The sequence below is a fragment of the Dermochelys coriacea genome, chromosome 5, assembly GCF_009764565.3.
Source record: "Dermochelys coriacea isolate rDerCor1 chromosome 5, rDerCor1.pri.v4, whole genome shotgun sequence".
In the NCBI taxonomy this organism is placed as follows: Eukaryota; Metazoa; Chordata; order Testudines; family Dermochelyidae; genus Dermochelys; species Dermochelys coriacea.
The window spans coordinates 19,579,472-19,592,738 of NC_050072.1; the positions used below are offsets into that span (position 1 = coordinate 19,579,472).

General features: G+C 37.9%; 1 protein-coding gene across 1 annotated transcript in view; it reads right to left on the bottom strand.

Moving 5' to 3' along the window:
* TCF4 (transcription factor 4) overlaps window positions 1-13,267 on the bottom strand; it is a 324,640-nt gene that overhangs the window by 45,128 nt on the left and 266,245 nt on the right. Inside the window, 3 exon segments of the mRNA XM_038402319.2 lie at window positions 613-745; window positions 5,484-5,617; window positions 8,635-8,740. Coding sequence (XP_038258247.1) covers window positions 613-745; window positions 5,484-5,617; window positions 8,635-8,740 — 373 coding nt within the window.

The window sequence follows — 13,267 nt, forward strand, 5'->3', positions numbered from 1 at the left end:
GAGGTTGTTACAAAAATATCAGTAACATCAGAAAAGAAGGCTCTCTTCTTATTACACAAACATGCTGCCATCACTGATTTCTACCACACTGTGTGGAAATCAAATAAAAAATTGAAGGGGATGAACATTAAAATATATTGAGTGAAGTATCAGTTCACAAGGAACTGTATGCAATTAAAGGGGGAGCTTAATTCAATAAAAGTTGACTTTCTGTTGACTTCAAAGCCAACAGCATCAGGCGCCTAGTTTGTGTAGTGTCTTCAGTACAAACTTTAAACCAAAGTGCTTTACAGAATTAAATGCTATATTTAGACACTTAAATAACAAAGAGATAAAATATTAAAAAATTATGAGTAAGGAAGGCAATAGGTCAGGTACAATACATTTATTTAAATCATATTTCTATTATATTTATAAACTTTCTGGAACATACTGGAAGAAAATTTTCTCCTAAAATGTCAAATATATTAGGAAATAAATTTTAAAAACTCTTAAAACAGAAAGGTTCAGTAGCGATATACTGCACCAAAGCAGATGAGATGCCAGGAGAGAGAAATGAAAGAGAGAAATGGAGAGAAATCGTATTCATATGGAGATCTCTCTGCAACTCACCCATTATACTGTCTGTTCCATTAGCAGGTGGCGTGCAGGAAGAAGCATTGTAATGATTTGTACCACTACGGTGGAAAGTGGACATCGGAGGAAGACTGGAATTGATGTCTGCTGAGGAGTGTGAAGGGTAGCTCTGTAGCAGAAAGTATAAAAAGTGGAACATTTTAAATAATAAAGCATGAAAGACGGGCTGTCTGGATCACTTCATTCAGGATTGTTACAGTATTTCACCTAAAGGAGCAGGTCTTGTTGTCATGTGTAAAGGAATGAGTATTTTTTCTGTTCAGGTATCTATGTAGGAACGTTAATAAACTTTGATACTATAGGATGAAATTAAGAAAGAAAATGTATGCTGCATACCAGGAAAAACTTAGGGACAGTGATATCTATTAGTTGGAGAAATAGTCTCCTTAAGGAAGTTATGGAATCCGCATTACCTTGTGATATTTAAAACTAGTCCTGACAAAGCATGAGAATATATTCTGTATGGAAACAAGCCATCACCGGGATAGACTAGTTGATCTAATGAGCCAAATTCTCCACCCCTGCTGCTTGGAGCTGCACTATAAACTGGTGAATCAAAGTATCGAAGACTCCATGGGTGGTGGATTGATGGCAGGTCTATTTGTGGTCTGTGTGTGCAGACAAGCCCTAGAACATTGTCATTTTTTAGCTCTAAGAAAAAGAGGGCATCACTATGCCTTGGTAATCCCTGGCTGCTGCAGTGGCTCCTTGGGTAGCTGGGAATAAATTAAAACAACCCCTGGATCAGGGGAATATAAAAGTGTCATAAAGCCATCTTTGTGCTCTACCCCTACATGGGGTCCTACACCAAGCACAGGATAACCAAAAATAGAATCTGGGCCACAAAATTGTCTCTCTCTTATTTTTTATTATATTACTTTTACATTACTTTTGATATTTAAGTACCAAATACTTGGATTCTGTCTACCTTGAAGTTATAAGGACATAAACACATCATTCAGTTATTCAGCCAAAACCTACATTCTTTACACAGTCAGAACTTCAATTGAATCTAACAGGTGTTTTGTCTGAGTAAAGTCTGAATAAAGATTTCAGGCTTTGACTCGTATATAAACCACCCTAGGATAGCAACTCATAGTCCAACTGGCTGAAGTTAATCTGAGTTAGGAGAGGTTTCAGAGTGAGCCGCAGCTCATGAAAGCTTATGCTCAAATAAACTTGTTAGTCTCTAAGGTGCTACAAGTACTACTTTTCTTTTTGGGTTAAGAGAGTTTGTCACATTGCTCACAAATGACTAAACAGTGATTGTTTCAGGTAACAGTCTAAATCTGAGTAATGCCATGACCCCTGCTGAATTCTGTTCCATGGTACCCACACTAAAATGGTGCTTCATGATCAGCAAGTAAGATTTTATCTTTTCTCCGGGGGAAAACATTGAAGGGAACTACCAAATATTTCAGCACAAACATGGGAGCTACCTTAAAATGTATGTAATTTGATGAGGAAATTGTACTCTGCATTCTAAGCAACTATTAAAAAAAAAGTATAATCCATGAGAAAATAGAAATAATAAACATCAATTATTCTTTTTGTGCTGTCTGTATTGGCACTGGAGTATCACCAGTTAACTAACAATTCAAGAAATTTTACATATATGTACAGCTTGAACTGAAGTCATTCTGGCTTCCCTCAACAGTCTCTGCATATACTAAAGGTGCTGACCTCCCACTTTTGTCCCCGTAGAAATCATATAGGACAGCAATTAAAATACCAATGCCTCTCCCCTGTGCTACTTTAGGCACAGAAGATCTTGCTAATATAGAGAAGTGGGACAATAAATAATATGGACCCAAGGTTCAGAAGTTCTGAGCACCTGCAACTCACATTGATGTCAATGGGAGCTCCGGGGGCTAGATTCACAAAAGGACTTAGACTCCTAACTGCCACTTTAGGTGCCTAAATCCCAGAATTATGCTCCACTGGGATCCACAAAGCCCCTGCTCAACTGTGGCCGAACACTGTAGGTGCTTAACTTAGCTCAGCACCAACATTTTGGTAGTATATTTTCCCAAGGTGTTTTATGTTTCTGTCTCTGAGCACCCACACATACTGCCACTTCACTCTAGATATCTGGGCACCTCAGCCCCAGAGTGATGGGAAAACAGGTTCTCTTCTGAATAACTCACCTTCAGGGCTCAATCTATGAAGCATGTTCTGAGCTCACCTACCGGTTCAGGCCCCACACAAGAACTGTGAATTAATTATTTAAAAAGTTCCTGGAGCAGGGGGACTGGTTACTGGGGATGCCCCAATTTATCCAGAGTGGAACAGCTTCAACAGGACAAAGAGAGGGAATATCCTGAGAGGTAGGACAGTCCTGTTCAAATGCCTTCTCCCACCCCAGGCAAAGATGGAACTTGAACTGAGGGCCTCCTGCATCCTGGTGAGTGTTCTAACTACTGGGCTAAAAGTCATTGTTCTCCTTCCCCACCTGCTTCTTGCAAAAATGACTTGGGTCCCATGTGTCAAGGGAGGGTTTGCTGATGAGAATCCCAAGCAGAGGGAGGCACCTCCCTGCAGCCTTGATTTAGGCACTGATCTCCCTCAGAAAGGCAGGGCTTAGGACAGAAACCCTCTGCTTGGTATCTCCCATTGGGTAGCTTAGGTGGGGTGTCATCTAAACTGCTGGCTTTTGTGACTCCTATTTTGAGGTGCCTATTCCTTCCATTTATCGTATAAGGAGCCTGAGAACCTAATTCATGTTTTCTGAATCACAGTGATTTTCAAGGCTGCGTGTCACCACTCCTAATTTCCATAGTGAATCTAGCCCTGCATGCTCACTACCTCTGACAATTAGGCCAAATAGTAATTTCCATATAAAAACTACATTTAGAAGGCGTTAAGGTTGAGAGTACCTATCACTGATTTACTGTAAGACCATTACAAAGATGTTGTAACTATCCCAAAGCCATGCCTTATCAACCAAGGATTTAAAATTAGGGTTAAACTTGAAAGAAACAAGGGCACTCAAACAACCATAATTCTGCCGTGTAAAAAGAAAAGGAGTACTTGTGGCACCTTAGAGACTAACAAATTTATTTGAGCATGCTCAGATAAATTTGTTAGTTTCTAAGGTGCCACAAGTACTCCTTTTCTTTTTGCGAATACAGACTAACACGGCTGCTACTCTGAAATCTGCTGTGTAATGACACAATGCAAGAACCATACATTTATGATTAACAAAAATTAATGTATGGTCCCAGATCAGATTATACGTATTTTTTTGAAAGACACATTCAATTTTTTTTATATATATTTTTTCTCACTGTTTCACTACAGGGAAGAGTTAGGGTTGTTTGGGTGCCCACATTACAAACATTAAATGGACATGGCTGAGCTGCTATTTTATATTGGTTGTAACTACAGATTTATTAACCTTGTAAAGTATGATGTTTTGTGAACTTCTTGAACTATTTTTTTCAGTTCACAAAACTAAATTCACAAACCTGTATTTTAAACCTATGTTCGCTTCCCCCCTCAAGATAATTCAGTCACAATAAGTAGTATACCATTTTCTAGCTAAAAAGAAGTCTATGGTAAGTTTTATGGACAGCCAAACTTCTCCAAAATTTTGCCTAGTTTACCTAAAAACAATATCTATCTTTTCTCCTGTATCCTTGGCTCCTTTTTCATAGTCACTGATAAGTAAAATCTGAATCTAAACCCAATAATGTGTCTTAGTTGAACCTAAGATGGTCACATGGAAATAAATTAGAAAAAAAAGTTTCTCTATTTGTAGCTGAAATAATTTACAAGTTTGGGGGAAAAAAGCATCTCTCTTCACCAGTCTCGTCATTTCGCTTTGCCCAGTATACTTTCCCTTGTGTTTCTAATGCAGTGGGAGTCGACAGGATTGTGTTGTTTACGCACAGCATCAACTCAGCCATGATGTTAGGGGAATACTCCCAAAGCTGTGCACAATGTCTATGCAGTTCTCTTTTTAGTCTAATCAAATATCACAGACGTAATTAGTCCTACCAAACTGCTTCTGTGTTGACAAGGCAATGAAGGAATAGCATGGTGTTCCACTAATATTCATTAAAATATTTAAAAATATTTTTGCAAAATAAGGAATAGACAGAGTTATCTAAAAACTCAGAAATACAAAGCAGGTTGAGGAAAATGTAATATACATAATAATGTGCATACATCGTGTCCAAATCTCATGTGTAGTGATGTCCATGTGATGAATATAAATCTACACTCATTTCACTAGCTAATTAATTTCCAGAGAGACTTAATCTAAAAGAACAACCTATGAGAAACAACTTCCTTCTTCCTAATCCTTCACCCCAACTTCCTCTCCAGAATTATGTTGGTATATCATGTATAATGGACAGTGTAAAGTTCTGGACTATTGTTTAGATATCTTATAATTCTTCAGGGATAGAACCAGGAGTTTTATACTACCTGTTAGGAAGATTGGCTGCCAACTTTTAATGATATAAGTTATATGCTTCCAGTGCTGATAGGTACATAAGACCTTATAATAGAAATATTTTCCACAGAAAAACTATTTAGGTAGTTTTAGAGGTTTGGCAATGATAACTAAGGTACCAAGCCTTGCAGATGGAGGAATGTACAATTCACCGCTTCTGAGATACTTATTTTGTAAAATATGTGGCATGAGATTACACTGTGGTTCATAAAAACATTTTAGTGACATGAGCTTGGTATGGGCACTTTCTTCTCATGTGGCAAAGCTCTGAGTGACTTATGCAGGTCATCCCAAATGAGTATTAATAAGAACTTTGTCCCACACCATGCCGTTATGTATTCTCTCTCTCTCCATACACGTACACATGTGCATTAGAAGGTTAACTTACCAAACGGTCATGTGGATGCAGGCTGCAGTAGCTGCTAGACTGTGGAATATGAGAAGAATTGCCCAACATTCCTCCATAACCAGGCTGATTCATCCCACTGGAGGAGCTCCATGGGTCACTGCTGTGATGACCATCTGTAGAAAAGAAAGAAAATGTGGCTTCTCTGAAGGCCATAAATCTTGGTTATATAATTGTTTTGTTTTGTTTTCCTGTAAACTTTAAAATAACTGTCCTAATGGGACTTGATGCATATGCAATGTATCACTGTGTCGGTTAATTGCTTACATTACAAGACAGCAGCCGTAAAAGGAATGCTGTATATTGTCTTTCTGTCTCCTAAGGGCTACACAAATTTAACATAAAAGCATGCTCTTAATAAAAAATTAAGCTGAACTGAGCAACAGTGAATAACAATATCATCTTTAATCATTTCAAGTCAGTCACATAACTGATGCTAAAAGTTTCTCTAAAGTTTTATTCCTGCCATTTTATCACAAGCTTAAATACATATATCCCAAGTTACTACAAATTTCAGCTGGGACAAAATATGAGCTTCAAAATAAAATAAACTATGAGTGTTCAAATATGAAGGTAGTCTAACAACCTTTGAATGATGACACTTCCTACACATAGGTGATTTGGAGTGTCATTAAGAGGTTTTGGTTCTTAGAGAGGTATTACTTCCTCTGCACATATACAAGCCATTTTGTATATCTACACCTAAAATGCCTATGCCTTCTGGGTGACTCCATTCTGATACAATGAGATACAGGCTGCATCTCTGACTTTTAAAAGTTATCTCCTAAAGTAAGTCAAGCACTTAAAGGGGTCCTTAGCCTACTTAACCACACTTTTTACATTTAACTAGATCCTTGGGAGTAAATCTTGGGAGTAAATCTATAATTATCAAGGTGTTTTCAGAACACCTTTTCATAAGTGTTCTGAATCCCAATTTAAAAGAGATTTATATTACTAATATAAATCTCTAACAGGATAGTTAAAAAAAGTTAGAGAAAGGTTAGCATTCTCCTTTCATTTCTACAAATGTTTAATTTGTATAGAACTCTTTTGGTCTCACCTTTATTAAATTCTATATGACTTTCCATAATTGGTTGTTCTGTGAATTTTCACAATTTAAATCTGAGACCACAGGTTTAGCCTATGCCCTCATTTCCTGGTTCAACACAGGGAGAGGGCATAGGTCTTTGAGGCATAAACCAATCATCTCCCAGGGAACTCACAGAATGGGAATCTCTGATAACGTTCTCCTTTCCCTGTCTCCCTTTGTAATGGCTTCTCTCTTGAGGGATAATACAGAACCACTGTACTACCACTGATTGAGGGGGCTGCCTTAAATCCCTTGCTGGAGGCACACAGGTATAAGACAGAAACTAGTAAGCTTGGGAAGTAGAAAGAGCAGCAACTGATATAGTGATTTTCTGCGTCTAACAGTCAGATGTGGTGGAGCAGCCTACAAACCTTTGACTCCATAAATAGCTGAGATCCAAGCCTGAAGGTATGAATGATCTTTTCCTATTCTTAAGGCAACAGCGCAGCCTGACAGGGGCCTACACCTACTCCAATTTTCTGCTGTGCTTGCTGCGCCGCTACTCTGCTAGGCATCTACCTCTCTTCCTGACCCCAAAATGAAATGTAAAACATAGTGATAGGCATAGGTGCCAGAACGAAGTGTGCTGCCTCCCCCCCCGGCTTGAAGTGGTTTCCATTATATACAGGATTTACAGTTTGGTTCAATGGCTCTCAGCACTCCCACTACACAAATTGTTCCAGCACCCCGGTGATAGGACGAAACCAAAATCCCAGATATGAACATCCTTACTTATGTTCCTTATCTATAATATGAACCAACTACTGGTACCAGCATGAAATACTCCTTTTTGATCACAGTGGCTTAGTCTAGTCACTCAATGGAAATGAAGTATAGACTTGTACTCTCCATGTGCCACATTAAAAGTGATGCAAGATTGAATCAGATTTTTTTTTTTGGACGCGGAAGAGGGACCCCAGGAAATTAGAGTCCCATATCTGCAAACGCTACTGCACATGCTTAGCAGAAAATATCTGAGAAGAAACCAAGATATGTATCAAGTTACGCAGATGCATATTTACAGCAGTGGTTCCCAAACTTGTTCTGCTGCTTGTGCAGGGAAAGCCCCTGCCGGGCCGGGCTGGTTTATTTACCTGCCGCGTCTGCAGGTTCGGCCGATCGCGGCTCCCAGTGGCTGCGGTTTGCTGCTCCAGGCCAATGGGAGCTGCTGGAAGTGGCGGCCAGTACGTCCCTCGGCCCGTGCCGCTTCCAGCAGCTCCCATTGGCCTGGAGCAGCAAACTGTGGCCACTGGGAGCCGCTATCGGCCGAACCTGCGAATGCGGCAGGTAAACAAACCGGCCCGGCCCGCCAGGGACTTTCCATGAACAAGCGGCAGAACAAGTTTGGGAACCACTGGTTCACAGGATCATGGCCTGAATGTGATTCTCAGGCTCTTTGATCTTTGCTTAAGTAGGGCAAAATGTGGGTCCAACACTTCTAAATAGATTGTTTCATTGACTCACTCCAGGACTTTTAATTAATAAGTTACCCGAAACTTTATTTCAATGGGTTATAACTATGAGTAATTGCAAGAAATACACTATACAATAGTGAACGTGTAAAAACTAACATTTTAAAAGGAGAGACGCTATGTAGTTAATTTAAAAACAGATTTAGAAGTTGCTATAATACAGAGTATATATTATATACACACACTTTATTCTGTGTACTCTAAATATTATACACTTTATAAATTTTCTCCCTCATACACAGACACAGATTTATTCACAAAGTACCATGCATATTATGAGCATTTAATAGATGTATAACATATGTGCATATACACAAACTCTTTGAAAAGAAAGCCTAAAGTAATTCAAACGATAAGAATCTAGTAAATTATTTCATTATTATATTTCATTACAGGATCAAAACAAGATGCTCACAGCTATAATGGTCTATGCCTTACAGGTCTTCATTTTAATGGTAACGAACGTAATAGCACACAGGATGATTTTCCATGATGTGTCTAATACATATGTCAATAAATATATACATAAAATGTATGCACAATATATTTCTCTTTGAAAGTAGCATCTTACCTTGCATGAAGAAGGAGCTAGGAAAAGTGCTGGCTGCTGGTTTTGAGGATGGATAACCTGGTGAATCCCTATTGTAATCAGCAGTGCTTGCTGACGGGGCATAAACCTAAGGAAAAAGGATTAATTTAGTATGCCTTCAGCAATGACTGAAATATTTCAAGGCATGTCGCTTTAAAAAAAGAAGCAGGAATAAAATACTGAATATTTACCTTGTTCAGTTTAAATCAGTTCCTAACATTACACAATACTTCTTTTGGAATACAAAAAACTCAGTATTTGTGTGAAAAGAAAATAAATGTTAAGCTTCAAAAGAAATGTAGGTATTACATTTTCCAGCCTTAGACAAGAATATTTGTGAGGTATTTGTCAAACAGTTTCTAGCAGTAAATATACTGTACAACTAACATATGTTGGACCTGGGATCTTACGGAGCTTGAAAGTATTGAGAACATGAAACAATACTGATTTATTATATGAAAGGACACAGCTTTCACACATTTAAGGACAAAAATGAAAGCAGTGTGGAGAAGTCAAACTCTTTGTTCCCTAAATGCAAAAATGAAATTTAAAAAACAGCACTATCAAGGCAATGAAAATTATAAACATATCTTGGGATATTAAATTCCCATGTTACTAGGTTTTTGCAGAGCAGCTTGAAAGTACTATTAAAAACCTGGATCTGCACAAGACCACCAACACAGCATGTGTGTGCATCAGGGGAAAAAAACCTTTTTTTTTTTTAGTACTTATTATATTTGTGTGTGCAATAAACTTAGTAAGTGTGCCAAAAAACTAATTTACTTATATTTGTTTACTAATACACCAGAGAGTTCTGTAACTAGCGTTTTACAAAAATAGTTCTTGTATTTTCTTGTTATGTTAACCAGAACAACATAAAAGAAAAAAAAAAGTCTGGACTCATAAGGTATAGTTTAACTTTGAGTTTTCTTTTGCTAAATTTATATATTATATATGTATATTAAATCCTCAGTTTTTTGTTTCTGATTAAAAAGTTCCTCTCTCCAGATGGTCAGGAATACTGAAGCACTGTCATCTTCTTGATGAAAATGGATACCTTCCTGCCTCCATTTTGAAGCAGGCAGCAGATCACAAAATTGGCAGACAGCCTACTCTGACATTCACAGGTCACAGCGAAGGGAAAGAGAAATCCACCAATAAAATACAACTGCAAGCAATGTTAGAAAAAAATCCCATCTATGCTCATCCTGCATCTCACAAACATTACAAGAGAAATCAAATGCTTTCTCTCAACAAAATAAATAGAAAACTAAGAGCCACCCTTACGCTGAGTAACTTACTCTGAAAGTTGTCCGGTTGATTTCAACAAGGATACGTAATGTGTAAGGTACTACTCTACTTGATTAAAGTTGGCAGAATCAGGTTCTAAGCATTTCTGCAAGAAGTAGTTTTCCTGTATGTATGTATTTAAATAAGATGCATGCAAACACATGTTATAAAAATATAAAGATTTTTTGACAATTTTTACACACATTTTGAAACTATCCTGTAGGGTCTTCATGTAAGGTATACAGTGCACTATTCAATAAAATTATAAGATAAGCTGTATATGCAGGTCAGTTTCTGCCCCCTCTCCACCAATTTAGAGCCTGAGCCTTCAAGGTATTGGGGACTCTCTGCTCCTACTGATATCAATTCAGCGCACTCAGCGCCTAGCAGAATCATGAAAAACAGAAAGGCATTTAACATCCAGATGCTACTGATGTAGTTTCATTCAGCTTACTGTAAGCAAAGTGCCAGTCACAGAATGAGAACACTAATATTTGTTTGAAGACTTCTAGTAAAGGCAAAAGGAAAGAATAAGACTCCAAACTGAAGAGCACAAATAAATCTAGACAAAAGGTCTGTCAGCAATAGCCAACACCCATTTCCCTTGGAACTGCTTAACGTATCTCGTTGATGCTATTGGAGTGTGATAATAAAGAGACGACAGGGATATTTAGAAGTTCTTGATGTCAGATTTAATGCTAAAACAACTGTCTTCAAGTTAAAGAAAGATCTGAAGGAGGAATAACAGATGCTGTACTACAATATACCTACTATATGGTCGCACAATATTAATGTCAGAGAGAAGAAATAACATAGAAGGGAGTTTACTGGTCACACTTATTAATTATGCTCTAATAAATTTGTTAGTCTCTAAGGTGCCACAAGTACTCCTTTTCTTTTTATTAAAATTGAGGTGTGCTGCATTGTGGTATTTATCTTTACTATAGTTTTCATTATCCCACAAATACTATGATATATTTAAACTATTGTGGGTGATCAATGCTCAGTTTTTAAATGGTGTTCATTTTATAGTATGTTTACATTATTCTGTTGCTTTTTTTAAAGCAGGTGTGGTTGAACAGTAGGATGATTTCTTAAATTACAGTACATGTGGGAAACAGATGAAGATATAAGTAATATTATATAAAGGTTCTTTACAGTTTGAAATAGCTGCTTCAATGCCTATCTCCCTCAACTCATCCAGTTACATTGCTCTACAACTTTTCCCTACATCTTTGACTTTACTTATTTAAAAATGGGGGATGCTTCTGGTTTTTAAAAAATATTTCTTTTTGTGAATGTTGTGCTCATGAGAGGTGCTAGATGATCAGTTCTGGAGTCTGAAAGCATCTAGCCCCTGAATATGGGAGGGGCACTGCACGCTTCCTCACACTGCCTTTCCAACATGCTTGAATGCTGACCTGGAAGCACCAGTCTCGCCTTTCAGTTTCATGCTTATTCAATCTGTGGTTTTTCTGCTGAATCCGTGAACAAGTAGGCCCGTTAGGAACTGGAATATGACCACTAACTGCTTTCACACAGCCCACTAAACAGCTCTCAGCTAGCTACTCTGGCCCAAGCTGGCCTTTGAAAAAAGGTTGACCTTTGAAAAAGAGGAGCTTTCTCCCTGTAACTCCCTGGCCTGTCTTGTTCTCTTTGTGTTACTCCTTGGCCTTCCAACTGAATGTAGCTCTAATGTGATGTTACTATTCAGGAGAGGACATTGATATCAACGTAGCTCTGCAGAAGCTGTAAGCATGGAACCCTTTGTATTTAAGTAAACAACAAACCAATCTATAAAGAATGGACTATTTTTATCTCTGCTAGTAAAAGATAAAAGATTGATCTGCTGCAATTGAAAGGTGCCATTTCCCCCCTAATTGAGGGACTAGAGTCTGCTCGGAAAATAGCCCCACATTTAAATCCAAAGAGCTCTATACCAGAGGTTAGCACAGTTTTCAGGGAAGAAACAAATCAAGATGAATTATTTTATACTTTTTATAAAAAATCAAATGCAATTTCATTTCTATTTTAGAACATTCTGTATATATCACATATTGTACCTTAACTTGCAGGGAGAAGCATCCTGAAGAATTAACTGGAGACATAAGCTAATGTGGAAGCCTCTTCACCAATCAGATATTTTCACATCTCTTCTTTCCCTATTTTACTTGTTCTGGCTTCCCAGCTTCCCCACCTCACCGTTCCTCTTCTTATGTTCCCCTCCCTTTCCAGCACCTCTCATGACCTCCCCTTCTCTGCTGACCTACCTCCACTGGTTCCCTTGTGTTCAGCAACAAAGTAAAACTTGCTAAATCCTGATCTGACCTGTAAGGCTGCCAGTGCATCGAATGGAATGGAGTAGGAAAGCAAAACATCACAGAACTGGGAGCTGAGGGAACCAGCACAAGAACCTGAATTTAGAAAGTTCCTCCAACACAAATGGTCTTGTAAATCTGATGTGTTTTGTGTGGACCTTAAGTAATAGACGACCTGAAGATTTCCTGTTAATGAAAGTTTTGAAATATACCATGGAACTCAGAGCCATGAAATGGCAAAAAAGGTTCCTGCACCAAATTCAGAGGCAGTGTGTAAAGTGGTGTAAATAAGTAGCACTGAGCTAGAGGAGTGTGGTAGGAAACGCAACTAACACATCCACCAGTTGCCATTGTAATTTACACCTGCCAAAGTTCAAAGTGGATTCGCTTAACTTCCTTGGACTTACTTCTCCACATGTACCATACACCACTTTACAAATCACCTCTGAATTTGGTCCAATATGTATGTTGTACAAAATTGATTTTATAAAAATGACATAAATTTCTCTTTTTTTATTATGTTTAAAAATAGAATGAAGATATGTTAAAATAAAATGCTCCACGTGTATAGACTGTGTATTCTAGTTTTTCCCCCCTCACATCTCCTTGTCTTGACTCTTCTGCTCATCTGTATATGCCGATAATTATTTCAAACTACATTTCAAAGATGAAGCCTTATTTTAAAAAAGTTAAAGCAAAAGCAACAGATTATTAAAGAAAAACAAAAATAACCCACCTCTCAGTGTAGGCTTGGATTCACGAGTCTTCTTTAATAACTATGAAAAGTACTGCATTGTAATTGTGTTATCAAACACTCCTGAGGGAAATGAATATATATACACACACTCATTTGGTTGACCTATTCACTAATTTGTGTGCGTGCTTCTCTTCATCATTTGCTAACAAGACAAATCACAAAACTACAATGTCAATTTTTTAAATGTGGGTGCACAAATTGCAACCACAAAACCCCTCTGCAAAATCCTATTTGTGGACACAAGTTGACC